This window comes from Chaetodon auriga, chromosome 11 (genome assembly GCF_051107435.1).
Source record: "Chaetodon auriga isolate fChaAug3 chromosome 11, fChaAug3.hap1, whole genome shotgun sequence".
Taxonomy (NCBI): domain Eukaryota; kingdom Metazoa; phylum Chordata; class Actinopteri; order Chaetodontiformes; family Chaetodontidae; genus Chaetodon; species Chaetodon auriga.
The window spans coordinates 6,731,293-6,747,322 of NC_135084.1; the positions used below are offsets into that span (position 1 = coordinate 6,731,293).

Sequence of the window (16,030 nt, forward strand, 5' to 3'; positions counted from 1 at the left end):
TTGTCGCAGGTTTGGACCCAACTAAAAGCCTTTCATGGCTGCATTTTGTGATTATTTCTCTTTTCCTTTTATTTTACAACTCTCAGTCACTTTGCATTCTGCAGAAGTAATCATCGCTGTTGGTGCAACATATTAATCCAGGGACCAAGCTGTGTATGTGGCTGTTTGAATGTATGTCTGTGTGTGTATTTGAACCTTGAAGTGCAGCCCCTCCTCCTACACAGGTACACAATTGTTGGAGTTATCAGCTTGGCCCATTAATTAGTGTAATTAGTCTTGCTGTGGGCAATAAGGCTCTGATATGAGCTGACGGCCTCCAGCCCTCACGCCCTCTCGGGCCGTTTACCTTCCTCGATAAGTTTGTGAGCTCGCTAATCGGACACATTAATCACTTTGGCCCCAGCGCGCCGTTCGACTGTTTGCTGTTGCATTAAGACTTGTTATCTCCATTGGAGCCAGCGGAGGGTGTGGTAAAACAGAAAGGGTAACAGCATATACCTGCACACACAGGGAAGCAGAATGGGCCTTTAATGGCCATTGTTGAGTATTTTTAATCAGCTTTTACAATGGCTGGCTGTCATCAGAAATGACTGAACGATAGCAAAGTTTTGTTGTTGGAGTGCTTGGGGAAGTTTGCTATCAGGCAGGAGTTCATTGTTTGAAGGAGGTGAGGGGGAAAACTTGATTTTCTCTCAATCTCTTTAACACCAAAATGACCCCGGGCTTGTTAGTCAATAAAGCTATAACAGAGTCCCTGATAGGGGGATTGTTCACAGGCTGTTTAAGGCCAGGGACCGTCCCTCAGGAAGCAGCAGCATTCAGGCCACCCTGAAGTCGAGCAGCTTGGCAAGCCCTTTGAAGACTTTGCTCTTTTCCACCCTCACTTTGCCTCTTTCTGTCTGATCCGTCTTTATCCCCTCTCTTCTGCCTCCCTGTCTATCTCAGTTTCACTCATCCTATTCTTCGTGCTCTCTTTTATCCCGGGATCACTTCTTTAGCCCTTTGATTAGCATACCAAAACCCCCATGCATTTCCCCCACGGTTTAACTGCTATTAATGCTAATTGGAGGCAGGGAACTTCTCTAAGTAGCTCTCTGCAGGTCTGTTTGTACACCTGGTGGGGGGGCTCTGTGTGTGTGTGTGTGTGTGTGTGTGTGTGTGTGTGTGTGTGTGTGTGTGTGTGTGTGTGTGTGTGTGTGTGTGTGGGGTGAGTGTGCGTGTCAGTCACTCTATCACAGTGTGGTGGTGGTAGACTTGACATATCTCTGTTTCAGTGAATGCGTGTGGTTGAGGGTTAATCTCATAAATTTCACCAGATGGCAGAATATCAGTGTACCATTCCAGTGCTGATGTTGTGATCTTCATATGTACATTACACACTTTGAGAGGGAGTCACTGTAGGACAAGTTAGGCCATCCATAGCTTTGTGTTTTAACAGCTGTGCTGATGGACAGACAAAGAGCCAAGCAGGTTCACATTTTGAATGACTAATCCCCGATGAGATCAGTGCAGCCCATGTGATAATTAACACAAGTTCTTTATTACATCAGGTTACTGATCATTTATCAACAGAAAGAAACAACAGCTGTAAACGAGTTAACCCAAAAGGCTCATTTTCATTTATTGTCCCTGGTCTCGTGTTAAAAAAGACGTAGATTATTAAATGCATAAACATGACAAAACGTATATTCACCATATATCCAGCACTGTACACATCCACCAATAAATAACGTAAAACACATGGTGGTCATCCACAGTTCAGGTGGCTTAAATAAAAATAACATGCAAGGACAGGAATAAGACCCAAGGCAGCAACGAGACGACTAATAACAGATCATTCCTGTTCACATGACACATTCAAATCTGGCAACACTGGTGGATTTTTGCCCTTCCAGTGAGATCTGAAGAGGCACAGATGCTCACGACCTAAAGCTAACTGTGCCCTCTGCCTCAGTCCATGCCTCGTCAGAGGAGGTGAGGGACAGCTGTGAGCGCATAGAGAGGGAGTAGTATTCTGCTGGTACTGGTCCCAGTAGCTGCAGCAGTGTTAGTAACAGTCAGAGTTGCATCTGCAGCAGTAGCAACCACGTAGTGATTTGAATGCACACATATACATTACAAAGCAACCACAACCAAATGCTTATTAAATGTATTCTGCCTGAGCACAAAGTCCAATTAAGCTATCAGAGCTCGGCAAGTGTGATGAATCGCAGAGCAGATGTGTGTGTTTATTTTATCATTAGGATATCACCATCCTCAGAGGAGAGGCACTTTGTGTTATGCTAGGCTTAGCACGTGTGGCACTGAAGGAGCAAATTGGATTGGTATTACAGTACGTAAGCCCGCTCTTACATCCTGATGAGCGCCTACAAACAAATTGGATTGGTGGCGTGTAAATCTGAAGCAGTTTGATGAGCGGAAGGGGCAAATTGAATTCTCAACAATGTAAATCTGTATCAGCTCGATGGCTCTCCGCCCGACTCCAGCCCTGCCGCCGCTTAAATCATGCGATTGTTCCCTGCTGTTCCAAGATACAATCTCTCTTGGCCATTTGCTGCGGCACCTAATCTGTTTTTGATGACCCTGTAGGGATGTAGCTATACATATGGGCAAGCGGTCCTCCCTCTGGCTCGCTCTGCCTAAATCACTCTCATTCTTCCTTTTCTGTTTTCCCTCTCTCCCTCACAAACACACACTCACAACCTGTACAGTTGGCAAGTAAAGATTGCTTTGATTGAGCCATCCATGTGTGTTGATTCAAGAGATTACTTAGATGATTGGTCATACTTCTGGGCCTCCTGTTTTCTCTGGAAAACATTTTGATCTCTGTCTGTGAGATAAGGCGGATGACATGCCGTCTCATATTTATTACTGCTCTGGAGCCCTGTTGATTGTACAAATCATGGTTATTGCTTTCCTTATTGCTTTTCCTCTGTTGTCTTGTTCTTTCTGTAGCACTTTACCAGAAAATAAAGTTCATTAGAACCCGGATACCGCTTAAACATGTGTAAATGACCATAAAAGCTTGTCGTGAGGGTCTGTATTTGTCTGTTTACTGTTTGTGCTTTGCCTGTGTGTCTCTTCAGTTATCCGTACAGTGAAGACAGCAACCAGGGGAAGCAGTACATGAACACCAGATGCCCCGCCTGGTGTGACCGAATCCTCCTGTCTGCCTCTGCCAGAGACTTGGTCCTAAAGGTGAGTCTAAACACGCCTCTTATGATGCAATTCTGGGGCTTTTTATTGCTTTTAAAAGTCAGACTCCTTCCTGTTTCAAAATGTCACTGCTCCTCCCTCAGCTGAAACACAGGCTTCTTTAGAAATGTCTCACCCTTTATTTCCATAACTCTATCGTCCTTGATCCACAGTACCCTCCCCGCCCTCTGTCACTTCACAGATGGAAGGATGAGGTCTCTGTGAATATTAATTTGCAGTGCAAAGCCATGGGTCCACCCAGACAGTATATATAGATCCCAGCACTTCACCCCAGTGAGCCCCATCTTCTTCATAAAGCCACAGATCCGCCTCCTCCCTCTGAGAGTGGAACCCTCCACTCAGCCTCAAATCCATCCCAGCATTGTAAACTCCAGCCAATCTGCCACCTCTATCCTCTCCTCTTATTCTGTTTGCTGGATTACATAGAGATCCACCATGCACCTCTGCCAAGTTTTCCCAGATGTTCTCTGATCAGTTTTCCATAAGACGACAGCTTTTGATTTGGGACAAAGCTGCCGTGATCACCAGAAACAATCCAGTGTGGAGAAGCTAGATTGTCAAACACACGTTCAGCCTGTGAGCCTCTGCAGTGCTGGAACCCGCCGGCTTTCATGTGTTAATGTGTGTGAAAGAGATGCAGCAGTGTATTGTACAGGTACAGGCTACAGCAGGGGGCTGCTCAGGAAGTTTGGCTTTCTTTTGTCCGCCACAATTGAGAAATTCCTTCCTGATCTTTCTTCTTTACTGACTGAAGCCACAGTAGAACAATAACTCTGATCAGTGTATTACAGTAAGTAACAGGGGCCGTAAAGCTTTTTAAAATGACAAACCCAGTTTGTTTCACCCACTTAATGTGTCAGAATTATGTTAAAGGGGATTCACACACACGCACACACACACAGCTGGGTTGTTGTTTGCTTTTCTTCCCCTCAAGCACCGGCTAATTGCTTGTAATGCAGGGACAGAATGGAACAGTTAGTGTGTTCGTAGATTGGCTGATGATTCACTGAGCACACACTCTCTGGCTCCCAGCATTACAGATTGTTGAGACATAGGCCCGTAAACAGCCCGGCGTGTGGCGTCATCTATCATGGCACGGTCGGTTAACTCGCCATCATGTTATTTTCTGCTTGCCGAGCCCTAACACGCCAAAGGTTGCCCGCTGGCTGCGCGGCGCGGCACCAGCTCCGGGAGCGCCGGTAATGAATGTTTAGCCGAGCGAGCGCACCCTCTCTGCCGGCGGGCCCCGGGTAATTTGTTTATCTGTCTAAAGATTATGCAGCCCGAAAATCCACAATTTTATGCTGCCTTTGTAAATTATCAAGTGTGTGTTTGATGAATGTATCTCGGGCTTTGCGAGGCAGCGGCTCGGGGCCAGCTGCCAGACGAATAGAGAGGTGCCAGTGCGTGGCCCGCTAGAAAAAGGTAGAGTGAGGTGGAGGCACGCCGTGTGCTGACCCCGCTCCACTGCAGGATTGGTCTGAAGTTAATTTGGATTTCGCTTTATGGTTCATTCTCAAGCTCTCTGTCTCTTTCTTCTGAGGCGCCAGTGCAGCTCACCGAGTCACAACTGGTAGCACCCACCAGCCTGTGTGTGTGTGCGTGCGTGCGTGTGTGTGTGTGTGTGTGTGTGTGTGCGTGGGGGTTGGGGCCGGCTGTTTAAAAAGTCTTTAGTTCAACCAGACAAGTGTGATTTATACTCCAGTCTGCAGATTCATGTGTGAGTGGGTAACAGCTTCTTTGTGTGCAGAAAGTGATATTGAAACATGATTCCCTCAGATAGGCACTTAGATTATACTGAGAGAGGCAAATGTCCACCTGCTGAATTACTCCGGCTTTCCTTTTCTCTCCACTGCACTGTGCATCGCTTTCAAAGTTAAAACTGTGCTGAGTCCCTAAAGGTGCCCTCAGTTCAGTGCATACTGGTGTTAATCATAACTCTGCTGTGCCGCTGCTCTGTGAACGCTTTGATTTTAACCAGCAAAAACAAACTAAGAATCTTTGAGATGTTCCCTGAGTTATTCTGAAGTGATGAATCCAGTTTGTCAGAGATAATAGAGACAAATATATTTCTTTCACTTTCTGTCCGTCGCTCACTTCATTTTCTGTGCCTGTAAATGCTCTTAATTGTACTAATGGCTGTCCCTTACAATTTTCTGAACTAAGTGTCCGAGCACGTAATAAACCTTCGTTACTTAGCACTTACAGCTGGTGCTCACTTTGAATTTGTCCCCAGTGTTTCCCCCAACTATTAATACGAAGTTGCAACCTGAATGGCTGAGTCACAATGAAAATATATTAAGCAGAAATCTGATGGAAATGGAAAATGATCTGCACTGGTGGCATAATTACGGTTTTATTGGCACTTAAACAAATTGTTATTGTCCTCCCTGATGATTCTAACAATTACTTTCAAAGTCCAAATCATGCACAACCACACCACCGACGGTAATATTTTAATCTCTCCATTGCACGCTTCTCCGGGACTTTTATTTTGAAATCGACACGGTAATCCTGCTAATTGTGTTTAATGGAGCAGCACATTGACTGCTCATCCGTGAATGTGTTATAAAACATGACACAAGCTTGTAATGATTGTACTGTGTAAACAGCAGCACGGTGCTGCTGACTGTGCATCCTCTGTGTATTTACTGTGTAACCGAAGCTGCACTGCCGCTCAGTGTGGTCCATTCACATAATGGACAAAACATGCTCTTCATCACATTTTCATCCCCAAAAATTTGATTTTGTGTGTCTGCAGCCTGAAAATGAAGAGAAGTCTATAGTCTATGACAACATCGGGCCCAATGTCTGCATGGGGGACCACAAGGTAACGACAGGGGCTCTGCCCACGTCTCTACTGTGTGTGTGGTTGTGTTGGGATGCTGTGATTAAACTGTTCTCTGTAAACTGAGGCTGTGAGTCTGAGCCAGGAGTGGAAGAGGATCTACTCTCAACACATTTGTATCTAGTGAGGAAACTGCCATCTGTATTACGTACTGTACATCTAGATATGAATGTGTGTTTCAAGATGCTCTACCAATAGAATAAAAAGGGATAAACACTCTTTGTTGTCAAGAATCTTCAAAAACGAAATTTACAGAGTATAAATATGTTCAATCTTGCAGCAGCTTTATTCCAAACAAAAAAAAAAAAGTCTGTATCTGCCCTAAAACAGTCAGCCCTTACTTCAAGCTGTTTATATTCAAGGAAGAATGTAGAAGAAGAAGTGGGAGAGAGGTCAGAGCCGCACAGAGGGCGCTTTTTCAAGCCGGCCGTGTGGAAGGTGTTCCACACTGTTGCTTCAGTCTCCGCCGTGTCAGACAGAAGGTCTTGCGCTGAAAGAGAGGCGCCTTAAGTCAGGTCTTTCATCAATACTTAGTGTGTCACAGACAGTAGTGTGTGTGTGCGAGGTGACCCGGGCACACTGAGAGATACTGCAGCGGCCCTCACCTCCCAGCCACACACTGCTGCTAAAATCACAGCTGGCTATGTTTAAAAAATGTCCGATGTCGTTAGCACACGGGCCCAAAAATGCACGGCACCGCTGTGTGAGTTTAACCTGTGTGTCACGGCTGCTCAGAGAGGGAAAGAGCTCCCGCTTGTCCCACAGAGCATCGCCCAAGTCTGGTCCTCTCTAACTGTGCTTTGTCTCTGTCCCCCTGCCAGCCTGTCTTCCTGTCCTTCCGAATAACAGCGGGGGCAGGTAAACCTAATGCAAATAAGCACAAGTGTTGTGTGGTGCAGTGATGTCGTGGTAAATATTAATTTTTTCTTTATTATAATTCCTCCCATTGTTGCTATTGTTTGCTTTGATTTGCTCGATTTTTCATGACTTTGCACAAGTGGTTCTGAAGGCAAATATGGCCGTTTGAAGAGTTTTATTCCAAAATAAAACGTCATCAGCGCAGAATGTGACATGACTGCCGATTGCTTAAAATGCCCATCGTCATTTTAAGACATTTACTTACAAACTAGAGCTCCATCTTGTACTTTAACTTCAGCTAAAAAAAAAAAAAAAAGTGGCCATCATTGTGTGGACATTTTTCTTGGGTTGAGATGACTGCTCGGTGTTTAGGAATAAGACTTCCTTTTGTCTCTCCACAGGAAAGTGTTGCCAAAGGGGGGAGAAGATATTCCGTGAAGCGCCTCTGTGAGAACACCACAGACAAAAAAAAACAGGACACCAACACACACACACACACACACACACACACACACACACACATACACACACACACACACAAATGCACACACACTTTGCACAAGCATACACTGAAGAACCTAGACAGAGTTTTTCAGCAGTGCTGACCAGTTGCAGTTGTCCTGACACCTCATCCATACGAAAACACAGCCGGTTTCTCTCCATAAAACACTTGTTGAGATGTGGACGAGCACCCGAGGGCCCGGCTCCAGACAAGACACACATCGCTGACCTCACTGTTGCCATGCAACCCCATTCCCCAGAGACGAAAAAAAAGGACGGACGGACGGACGACTCTTTTCCACGCCACAGCCTCGTTGCCAAAACTCTAATTGAAATCAGTCCTACTACATCCTTTTAGACACCGTACTTGCCATTTTTAGGTATGCCTCTATGTATAGAAGCTACTTTCCACACAGTATGTAAGGTGTTTTAAAAAAAAGTGCAATGCAAAAAAAGTTGTATATCTATATTGTTAGGGTTATTTGTACATTGGACAGTATAACATAGAGTTGTTGATGGTTTTAGTGCCGTTTTCTTTTCCGACCAAACTTTGTGGTCCCTTTGTTGGAATAGATCGAACTTCTCAGTTTATTTCAACAAATTCTCTCTTATTTGATTTGTTTTTTTTTTTTGTCGTTGTTTTTGAGTTGTTGTTGTTGTTGTTGTTGTGTGCACAACACACTGCCATGCCTGACACATCAGTTGAGTCTCATTTTATATACTGTACTTTTTAAAGAGATAATTTATAATTCTTACCAAAATGTTTATGCTGAAGTGTGCGCAGACGGAGTGACTGTGGGTGTTCCTGCAGCCGCTGTGACCTTTGAGTAGTCAGTACCAGAGAGGAGCAGAGCCACTGCTCAGTGATTTATTGCCTATCCAAGAATGTTTTAAGCAGTGCCATAGACCATGCAAGTATATAAGATAATGTTTCATATATAGCACTCTCACATTATTTCATTATTATTCTTACTCTAACTTATTTCTATAATATTATGGTTCTGAATGTGATATTTTAGATAGGCTTGGGTATCCTTAAAATGTAAACAGTTTTTTTTTTTGTCCATTTTTGTTACTGCATTATGGTGCCAAGTATCCTACACAGACATGAAGTGTGTAAGAGTTAGAAATACTTAAGTCAGACGGTGTGGATGACGAGCTGTAAAAAAGAGAGAAACTCTAAAGGTGTGGGGGGGTGGGGGGTGGGGGGGGGGAGCAGAAGTCTGGCTGTTTCTTTGTTTAGTATGTAGCCTTCAGCAGCGTTCATTGCAAATAATTTGAGCATTAAAGAGGCGAGCAGGAGTCGCCAGCGTCTCCTTTTATCGATTTCATTTACTACACTACAGATTTCAGACTGCGTGAAGCCCTCAGATTGGTCCTCCGTGATTTTTTTTTTTTTTTTTTTAAATCTAAATCACCGCAAGTGGAAATGATTTTGTGCCTGCCGCAGAATTTATGTTGTCTTGTGTGATTTGGTTCGTAGGCAAAAAAAAAAGTTACACAAAAAAATAGAAAAAGAAAAAAAAGCCTGCTTGTTTTTGTTCCTGCTGGTCATTGTGAGTATACTGTAGGAGTATAAGCCGCAGTTTTTCTTCACTCCATCTTATTAAAGCAGATAGAGATTTTATTCTAGCCCCTTCTGGACGGCCTGGCCTCTGCTGTAGGTGATGCAGTTCTCAAGCAATAAAAACCATTAGAGCTCAACGGCTGTTTGTCCTCATTACCTGTCGTTTTACCTCTTTACTGCACAACAAGAGCGCTTCATGGAAAGGTCTTCATCAATTAGTCCCGCACGGCATCATCAGTGTGTTATCAGAGCAGTGTGAGAGGACTCGCCAATGGGGAGGAGAGATAAGCGTTTCCTGCGCTCTGACAGCAGCTTCAGTGGGCTGAAGATGAGCCTCCACACCAGCCCGAATGAAGAATAACCTTCTTACAGCTTTATAGTATTGGCTTTATGTAGGATGTGTATAATTTGTATTTATTTTGGTGTCGCCATATTGGCTAATATTCCCACGGGATGTTTTGTATTTTGATTTTGGTCACTTACTGATGTGAAACGTGCGTCTTGTTTTTGTTTTTTTTTTTTAAAATCCATTTAACGGACAATTTTATCTAAGCTGAATTAAATGAAGATAGCTTGAGTCAGTGCTGTAAATACAGCATGTCAGTCCGTTTTAGATGGTTAAATCGAACGCAGTAGAAGTCCGCCATGCAGCAAAAAGGACACCTCATGTGGCTTATTTGACACTAAAATAAAACTTGGGAAATATTAAGAATTTCACACCTTCAGGAGGGTTTTACGCAAACACACTTTAAAAATTTAACATAAAGGATATTTTGTCACACCAAAAAATAAAAAATAATAATAATACGAAGAATATATAAGTATAAAGCAGACAGCCTGCAGTATGACGGCTGGCACATTCAAAGAGTTATTTTTTGAAACTGTTTATCAAAGTAGTCTGATTTTCGTTTTCTTCATTCGATTCCACCTTCTGTGACAGCGGGTGCTCACTCGGTCACAGATTCCTGAGTGGGATCTGATTTTTCTGGCAGCTCTTCTCTGATTGGCTGCATGCAGTCGGTGCAGAAAGCCCCCGTTGATGTGAACTATGAGGAAAGAAAAGGTGCAGTACCGCGTGACAGACAGAGGGGGAGCACTTCTGACGAGCAGCTCCGCCTCAGTGGGTTTGATTTAAACAAATCAAGTAACTCTGTCCAGCAAACATGAACCTTTAAAAACCCGTGAGCAACAATTGTTTTACACAAATGAATAATGACCTAAAGTAAAGGTTCATCTCGCTGTGCAGCTCCACAGAAACCACGAAAGACTCAAATTAATTAGTCCTGAAATATGAAACATGCCCTAAAAGAGACAAAACTCTTTGAACAGCTGCCTATATTATAATTATTGTTAATATTATTATTATTGTTATTATTTAGAAGTAATAGTAATAATAATTTTTGAGTAGGCTTAAATTTGATTATTTGCTATAATATTAATGCTGTAGGTCTTTTCCTCCTCGATGTAGCTAACTTGTTGGAATGCCTTATAAGGTATTCCTGTGGCTGTGGCCAAAAATAAATAAAATAAATAAATACATTTGCTTTCGGTAAACAGTGACAGTTATTAAAAAAAAAATATGCTAACTAAATCCAATTGAATGTGTCATTATTATCATTATGCAGAGTTCCTTCTTTTTCTCTCTAACTTTTAGCGCAATCCTCTGAAACCGTTGTTGCCAATAATGAAATTCAATTATTGATAGTCATGAATTTATCTTTAATTTATATTAAGCCCATACATTCAAACAAAAGTCATAATAAAACAAAAATGCTTGTTAAATAATTTATTCATAATACAAAGTGTTTTTTTTTCTTCCTATAACCTTCCCGGAAGCAATAATACTCTTTTTAATTCCAACAAAAACGACGGTCCAGATTTCTACTCCGCTGTGTGATGATGAGGTAAAACAGAAACTTTCTCAAATGAAACCAAAAGAAAAGTGTGTACTGATGTCGTTAAAACAAGCTGGGTTTTTTTTTTCTTTTTCTTTTTACAGTGATTATTTACAGCATTTTGCCTCTATACATCTGTGTGCCCATACTGAAGTGGAGAATTGCAAAAACGTGGAGAAAAGGGGCGACATTACTCTGCAGGAATAAAAAGGAAGCAGCAGGTATATCTGAGGGAATAAGCGCGTCCGGGCTGCGGAGGGAGGAAGGCTTCCACGTTTCCACTGCATGAAACAACATAAGTTATTCAGTAAAAAATATATACAATCTCACGTACATTTTCATCTTTAGGCTACAGCACAAATCATTCATTCATGTCAAACCAGCGCCCCCTCAAAACAGTAAATCTCTCGCCTTTTAGGACAGTGGATACCCTGGTTAAACTGAGCTTTAGAAGCATCACAGGCCCCGATTACACCTGCCATTTTTAACATGCGTCTGGGATCCGGATCAGTGTTGGCTGCTAATAAACCACTTGGATTAAAAGCTTGTTGCTTTTGATTAAAACCAAATAAAATGGGATTAAAGCAGAATTATGGGAAAAGCGTGTATGCTCCTTTGCTCCGAAATGAAGGACTGCTCATTTTTCCGCAGATAAAAAAAATATTATGGGTGCTGAAAATTATATCACCAATTAATGAGACTCTCATTCAGAGCAAAACAAACGGCCCTGCTGACTGTTAAAGGTCACACAGGCTGTTAATTTTGGGTGGAGGTGCAACGCAAAATGACGTGTGTTAAGTTATACTGCATGGGGTAAAATGAAGCAGCTTTACTCGTGGAATAAAAGTAATGAGACACACTAATAAGCCAAACACTGATCCGGACTGTGTCTATATATTTAGTTTACATTTACACCTGTTGTTAAAACTCCAGTTGTATGCGTAAAAAGTGATTTGCGTCGCCCAAACTATTTCCTGTCTCCACATTTCTGTCCTTTCAACCCGACATGACCTCGGCATTGTGAGTCCTCTTGAAGTCCAGTGCTGACAGGAGTTGTATCTCCGTGCATACAGTGTCTGGATGTGGCTTTGGATGCAGCCAAACGCGTCTCTGGCCACGTTTTTGTGAGCGCGTCTTTCCGCACACGCTCGGTTGTTGTTGTTGTTTTTTGTTGTTTGTTTATTTTTTTTAAACACATTTTCTCGCTCTGTCTGAGCAAAATGCGATCCCCTCAGGCGCATGTTCGCAACGTCAGGTGGAAAGGGGGTCAGAAAGAGTGCGACAAGTCTCTGTTGGACCCTTCGGCCACCCACTTTGGCCCCCAGCTGTGGGCATCACAAGGTGTCCGAGCTGTTACTGCAGGGGCTGATCAGCGCCAGGTTGGTGGCCTTGTGCTTTTTCAACAGTCTCGTGATTTTCTCGTCGTCTGAGTTCGGGTCCAGTGGTTTGTTGTACTCGTCGTCGTCCTCGTTATCCGAACTCTCCTTCATCTTCTCCGTCTCCGAGTCGTGCTTCTTCTTGGCCGTGGCCATTTCTGCTGCGTGTCTCTTCCGCCATTTGGTTCTTCTGTTCTGAAACCAAACCTGTTGAGGAGGCAGAGAGATGCGCACAGATGCTCAACAGGTCCACAAATGAACAAGCAATCAAAGGCTCAAAGGCAGAAAACCGAAATGGCCCATTATTTTAAAGTCATTACAGCAGGTGTGAGTCATCTGGCTACACATGATGTATTAAAATATCAACAACATCAGTAAAATAATGATTTGGAATTTGATAATAAACGCAGGTTCATGCAGCCGTTAAGAAAATAACATGATCTATTTTCTTGACCTGCGCAACCAAACGCGGGATTACACAAATAACAAAAAAGTGAAAGTCTGCTGAATAATAAAAAAGCAGGATTTGAGAGTTGTTACCTTCACTTGACTCTCGGTCATTCCTAAAGAGTAAGCCAGGCGGGCTCTCTCTGGGCCGGCCAGGTATTTCGTCTGCTCGAAAGTTTTCTCCAGTGCAAAAATTTGCTGTCCTGAAAAAGTCGGTCTGGAGTGTTTCTTCTTGCCGTCCTTGTCCATCATCATATTAGCCTGAGCTGGAAGAGAAACACGGGGAGGGATGGTTTTAGAGACCAACAGACCTACAGACCAAAGCTTGAACAGCTGTTCATATTTCTGAAGCCCACATGCTGTTTAAATGTGATGCTCCTGTAAGTTAACACATTAACGCAACTTCACAATTCAAAATGAGCCTCAAATATTGCTAAATCTGAGCTGCATGATGCGTTTACTGACCCATTATTTCTGACTGTAGCCTTCCATTATATTAGCTGCTTTTATTATTATTTTACAAGTTTGAAAGCCTGCCAAGTATCTCATCAAAATGTAATGTTCTATTAAGAACTCTCAGTCTGTGGTGCACTAAAGCGGCCCATCCATCTTTATGGTCGCCATGGTGCTAAATAATATTTGATCCCTTTGGTTCAGCTGTAATATTCATGAGAATAAATTTAGATTATCTGTGGTGACTTTGTAAAATATAGTATACTATTTTTGTTGGGGTGTTTGCTCTGTGACAGGCCTCTTTCAGGCCTTAATAACATATAAAGTCACAAGACAAGTACCACAGCTCCACAACAACATCCTGCAGCCACACAGCGGTGCCTTGGCTCCTCTGAGTTTGCATGATTCATAAACTAACCCAAAAAGTGTACAAACGCACAGCACTTACTAGGACAGGGAACCCGCGGGTCCCTCCAGGGAGAACCCTGCATCACCCCGGGCCAGAAGATCGGCGCCCTTCCCGGCAGCTCAGCGAGGGGCTTCGGGTACCGCGACACCGCCGGGCTGAAGTACATCCCCGCTGCTGCGGCGGCCGCGGTGGTCGTCAGGCCGTTTATCCTGGGGAACCCGGAGAGCAGCTGTCCGGCCGTGGTGATGGGTCTCCCCAGGATGTCGCTTATTCCGTGCGGGGTCCCGATGGAGATCTGGGAGTTGAGGTTGGAGAGCGGGGGCGCCTTGAAGCCCGCCGGGCTCTGCTGCAGCGCATACGGGAACAGGGACGTCTTCATCTCGGTCATGTTGTGCAACGCCGCCAGCGGGGTGCTGCCCAGGACGAAAGCACTCTGCCGGTTAGCCTCCATCTGCCCGACCGCTAACATTTGTGAACATGAACCAGCAAAGCCGCTCGGATAAAAACAGGAAATTACAAAAATAAACTAATAAGAGTAAATAAAAGCGCAGAGCGGAGTGGTGGTGTTCAGGAGCCAGGCCACTTCTGACACCTTCTCCAGAGGGTCCTGGATGAGGAAGAAGCAGACCCTCGAAATGTTGGAAAACTTCAGCAAAACCGAACTTCTCTTCTCTCTCGGGACGTGAAAAGCTTCGGTCAAACTCCCCAAAAATGTCTCCGCGTGTTTGTTTTGGTCAGAGTCTATCAGCTGGGAGAAGGTTGCACGCGCCCGCCACAGGAATCCTCGCGGAAGTCGGACGGTCTGATGATGTTTTTAGTGGTTTTGATGGGAACCATTAAGGGTTCGACTTGTCTTTCCATAAATTGACTCGCTCTAGGCTAGGACTGAAGCGGGACCCGCTGATAATAGCGCAGCCACCTGCACGCGCGCTATTCCCATTGGACAGGGCTGAGTGAGACAGCGCCGTGATTGGAGGAGACAGAATCTCGGCTGCTTCACATGTGCTTTCTCGCTGGACTGGTGCTGCCTTAACGCGCTGTCGGAAATGGCAGCTTCCAGTTAAACTGCATGTGAACGACGCTGCTCAGTGTTTATTAAGGCTGACTGGATGTATTTATGATAGCTGATGATCCATGTTGCGGACATGTGACGTTTCAGAGCGGGTGCACAGCAGAAGAAAGTAGGCCTATGTAGCATACATTATTATTTTAGGCCTAAATAAAACATTATTTCAACCTTTTTTAATTAATTATTTTTTAATGGCATTGCTGTAGCCTATTTGTACGTGACACTTTAAATGTGTTTTGAAAGGCAATGCCTGATGTAGACTACATTTGCCCGAATTTTTCCAAATAGCTCCACTATAGCAAATTGAGTAGAAATGTTACTCTTTTAAAAAAGAAAAAAAAATCCTCTACTGAAACCACTTGATTGTTTCTAAAATCTGTAGTACAGACTATTAAAGCAAGGAAAGCAAGGTGTCGGAGGACACTTGAATGCATCAGCAGCCACACTCTATTAAGATCTTTAGTGGTGCTGTTAATGATGCGTTTCACGCCGTGGAAATCATTGTTTCCACATATGCCAAAGAATATACATTTACATGATAAGCTGTTACTGCAGACACTGTGAGTATATCAAACGGGACTCGGCGGGTGAGGAGGGATGGATTCCTCATGTTTATTGTGACGGAGACTGGAGATTAAATGTTAAAGTCCACAGGCAAATAAACCTATTCAGCTTTATTTTTATTTATTTAGTTAGTTAGTTATTTATTACTATTTTGAAAACGTTTTGTTGATATATTTCATATGCAATGCGGTTAAGACTTTTCAACCAGTCAGCGTGTTTTTGTTTTTGTTTTTTTTCCTTTGCACGATATTTTGTACTCTGCAGAATGAGGTTGGATAGACTGAGTTATTCCAGCGGTTCATGGCATCTGCCTTCGTTAAAGATTACGTTTGCATTCACTTTAAAAACAGCGTCTCATGTCATTTCATGTTTTTCATCAAGTATTTGAAAGAAGCGGACAAGCCGAGCAGTCAGTGGCCTTTCGGATGAAACTGCACAGGATTATTGCAGAGTATAAAGTCTTTAAAAGGACAGAGCTCGCTTTTATATGACTGAGATAATCAGTGTTTTTCGAGACAAACTGCGTTATTACGGAGAAAGTGTGGGAGAAAAAGCGCCAGGCTCCAGTCATCACTCTGAGTGCTGCAATATTTTATGGAGATGTGAGGAGGTTGTAAGAGTGAAATATGGCCACGTTAGCATTTGAAAGGCTTCAGCAAATGCACCTTGCTGCCCATTTGCTCACCGGGGAAAGATTGTGGATTTTAAAAGGTTTTCAACGCGAGGTGATTCACAATTTTGACTGTATTTCTTCAAGTTGGAGGGATGCAGCACACACGCTTTCTAATTCTGTAAATGGCCCTCTATTTCTAATCTATATCCGTATA

At 43.5% G+C, this 16,030-nt stretch overlaps 2 protein-coding genes across 3 annotated transcripts in view; one reads left to right on the plus strand and one right to left on the minus strand.

Annotated features, from left to right (window-relative positions):
* The window catches only part of inpp5a (inositol polyphosphate-5-phosphatase A), a 127,083-nt gene extending 117,956 nt beyond the window's left edge, over positions 1-9,127 (plus strand). Inside the window, exons 13-16 of one of the 2 annotated variants that reach the window (XM_076742611.1) lie at positions 3,087-3,198; positions 5,978-6,046; positions 6,886-6,973; positions 7,324-9,127. In XM_076742611.1, coding sequence (XP_076598726.1) covers positions 3,087-3,198; positions 5,978-6,046; positions 6,886-6,966 — 262 coding nt within the window. In that variant the 3' untranslated portion in view covers positions 6,967-6,973; positions 7,324-9,127. The remainder of the gene's footprint in view (positions 1-3,086; positions 3,199-5,977; positions 6,047-6,885; positions 6,974-7,323) is intronic. The other variant, XM_076742610.1, reaches the window with a different exon arrangement.
* Positions 9,128-10,761: 1,634 nt separating this feature from the next.
* nkx6.2 (NK6 homeobox 2) lies at positions 10,762-14,448 on the minus strand. The gene is made up of 3 exons (XM_076742230.1): positions 13,610-14,448; positions 12,802-12,974; positions 10,762-12,468 (listed from the first exon to the last, which is right to left on the minus strand). The coding sequence occupies exons 1-3, from the start codon at positions 14,037-14,039 to the stop codon at positions 12,220-12,222; spliced, it is 852 nt and encodes a 283-aa protein (XP_076598345.1). The 5' UTR covers positions 14,040-14,448; the 3' UTR covers positions 10,762-12,219.
* Between the last annotated feature and the right edge of the window lie 1,582 nt (positions 14,449-16,030).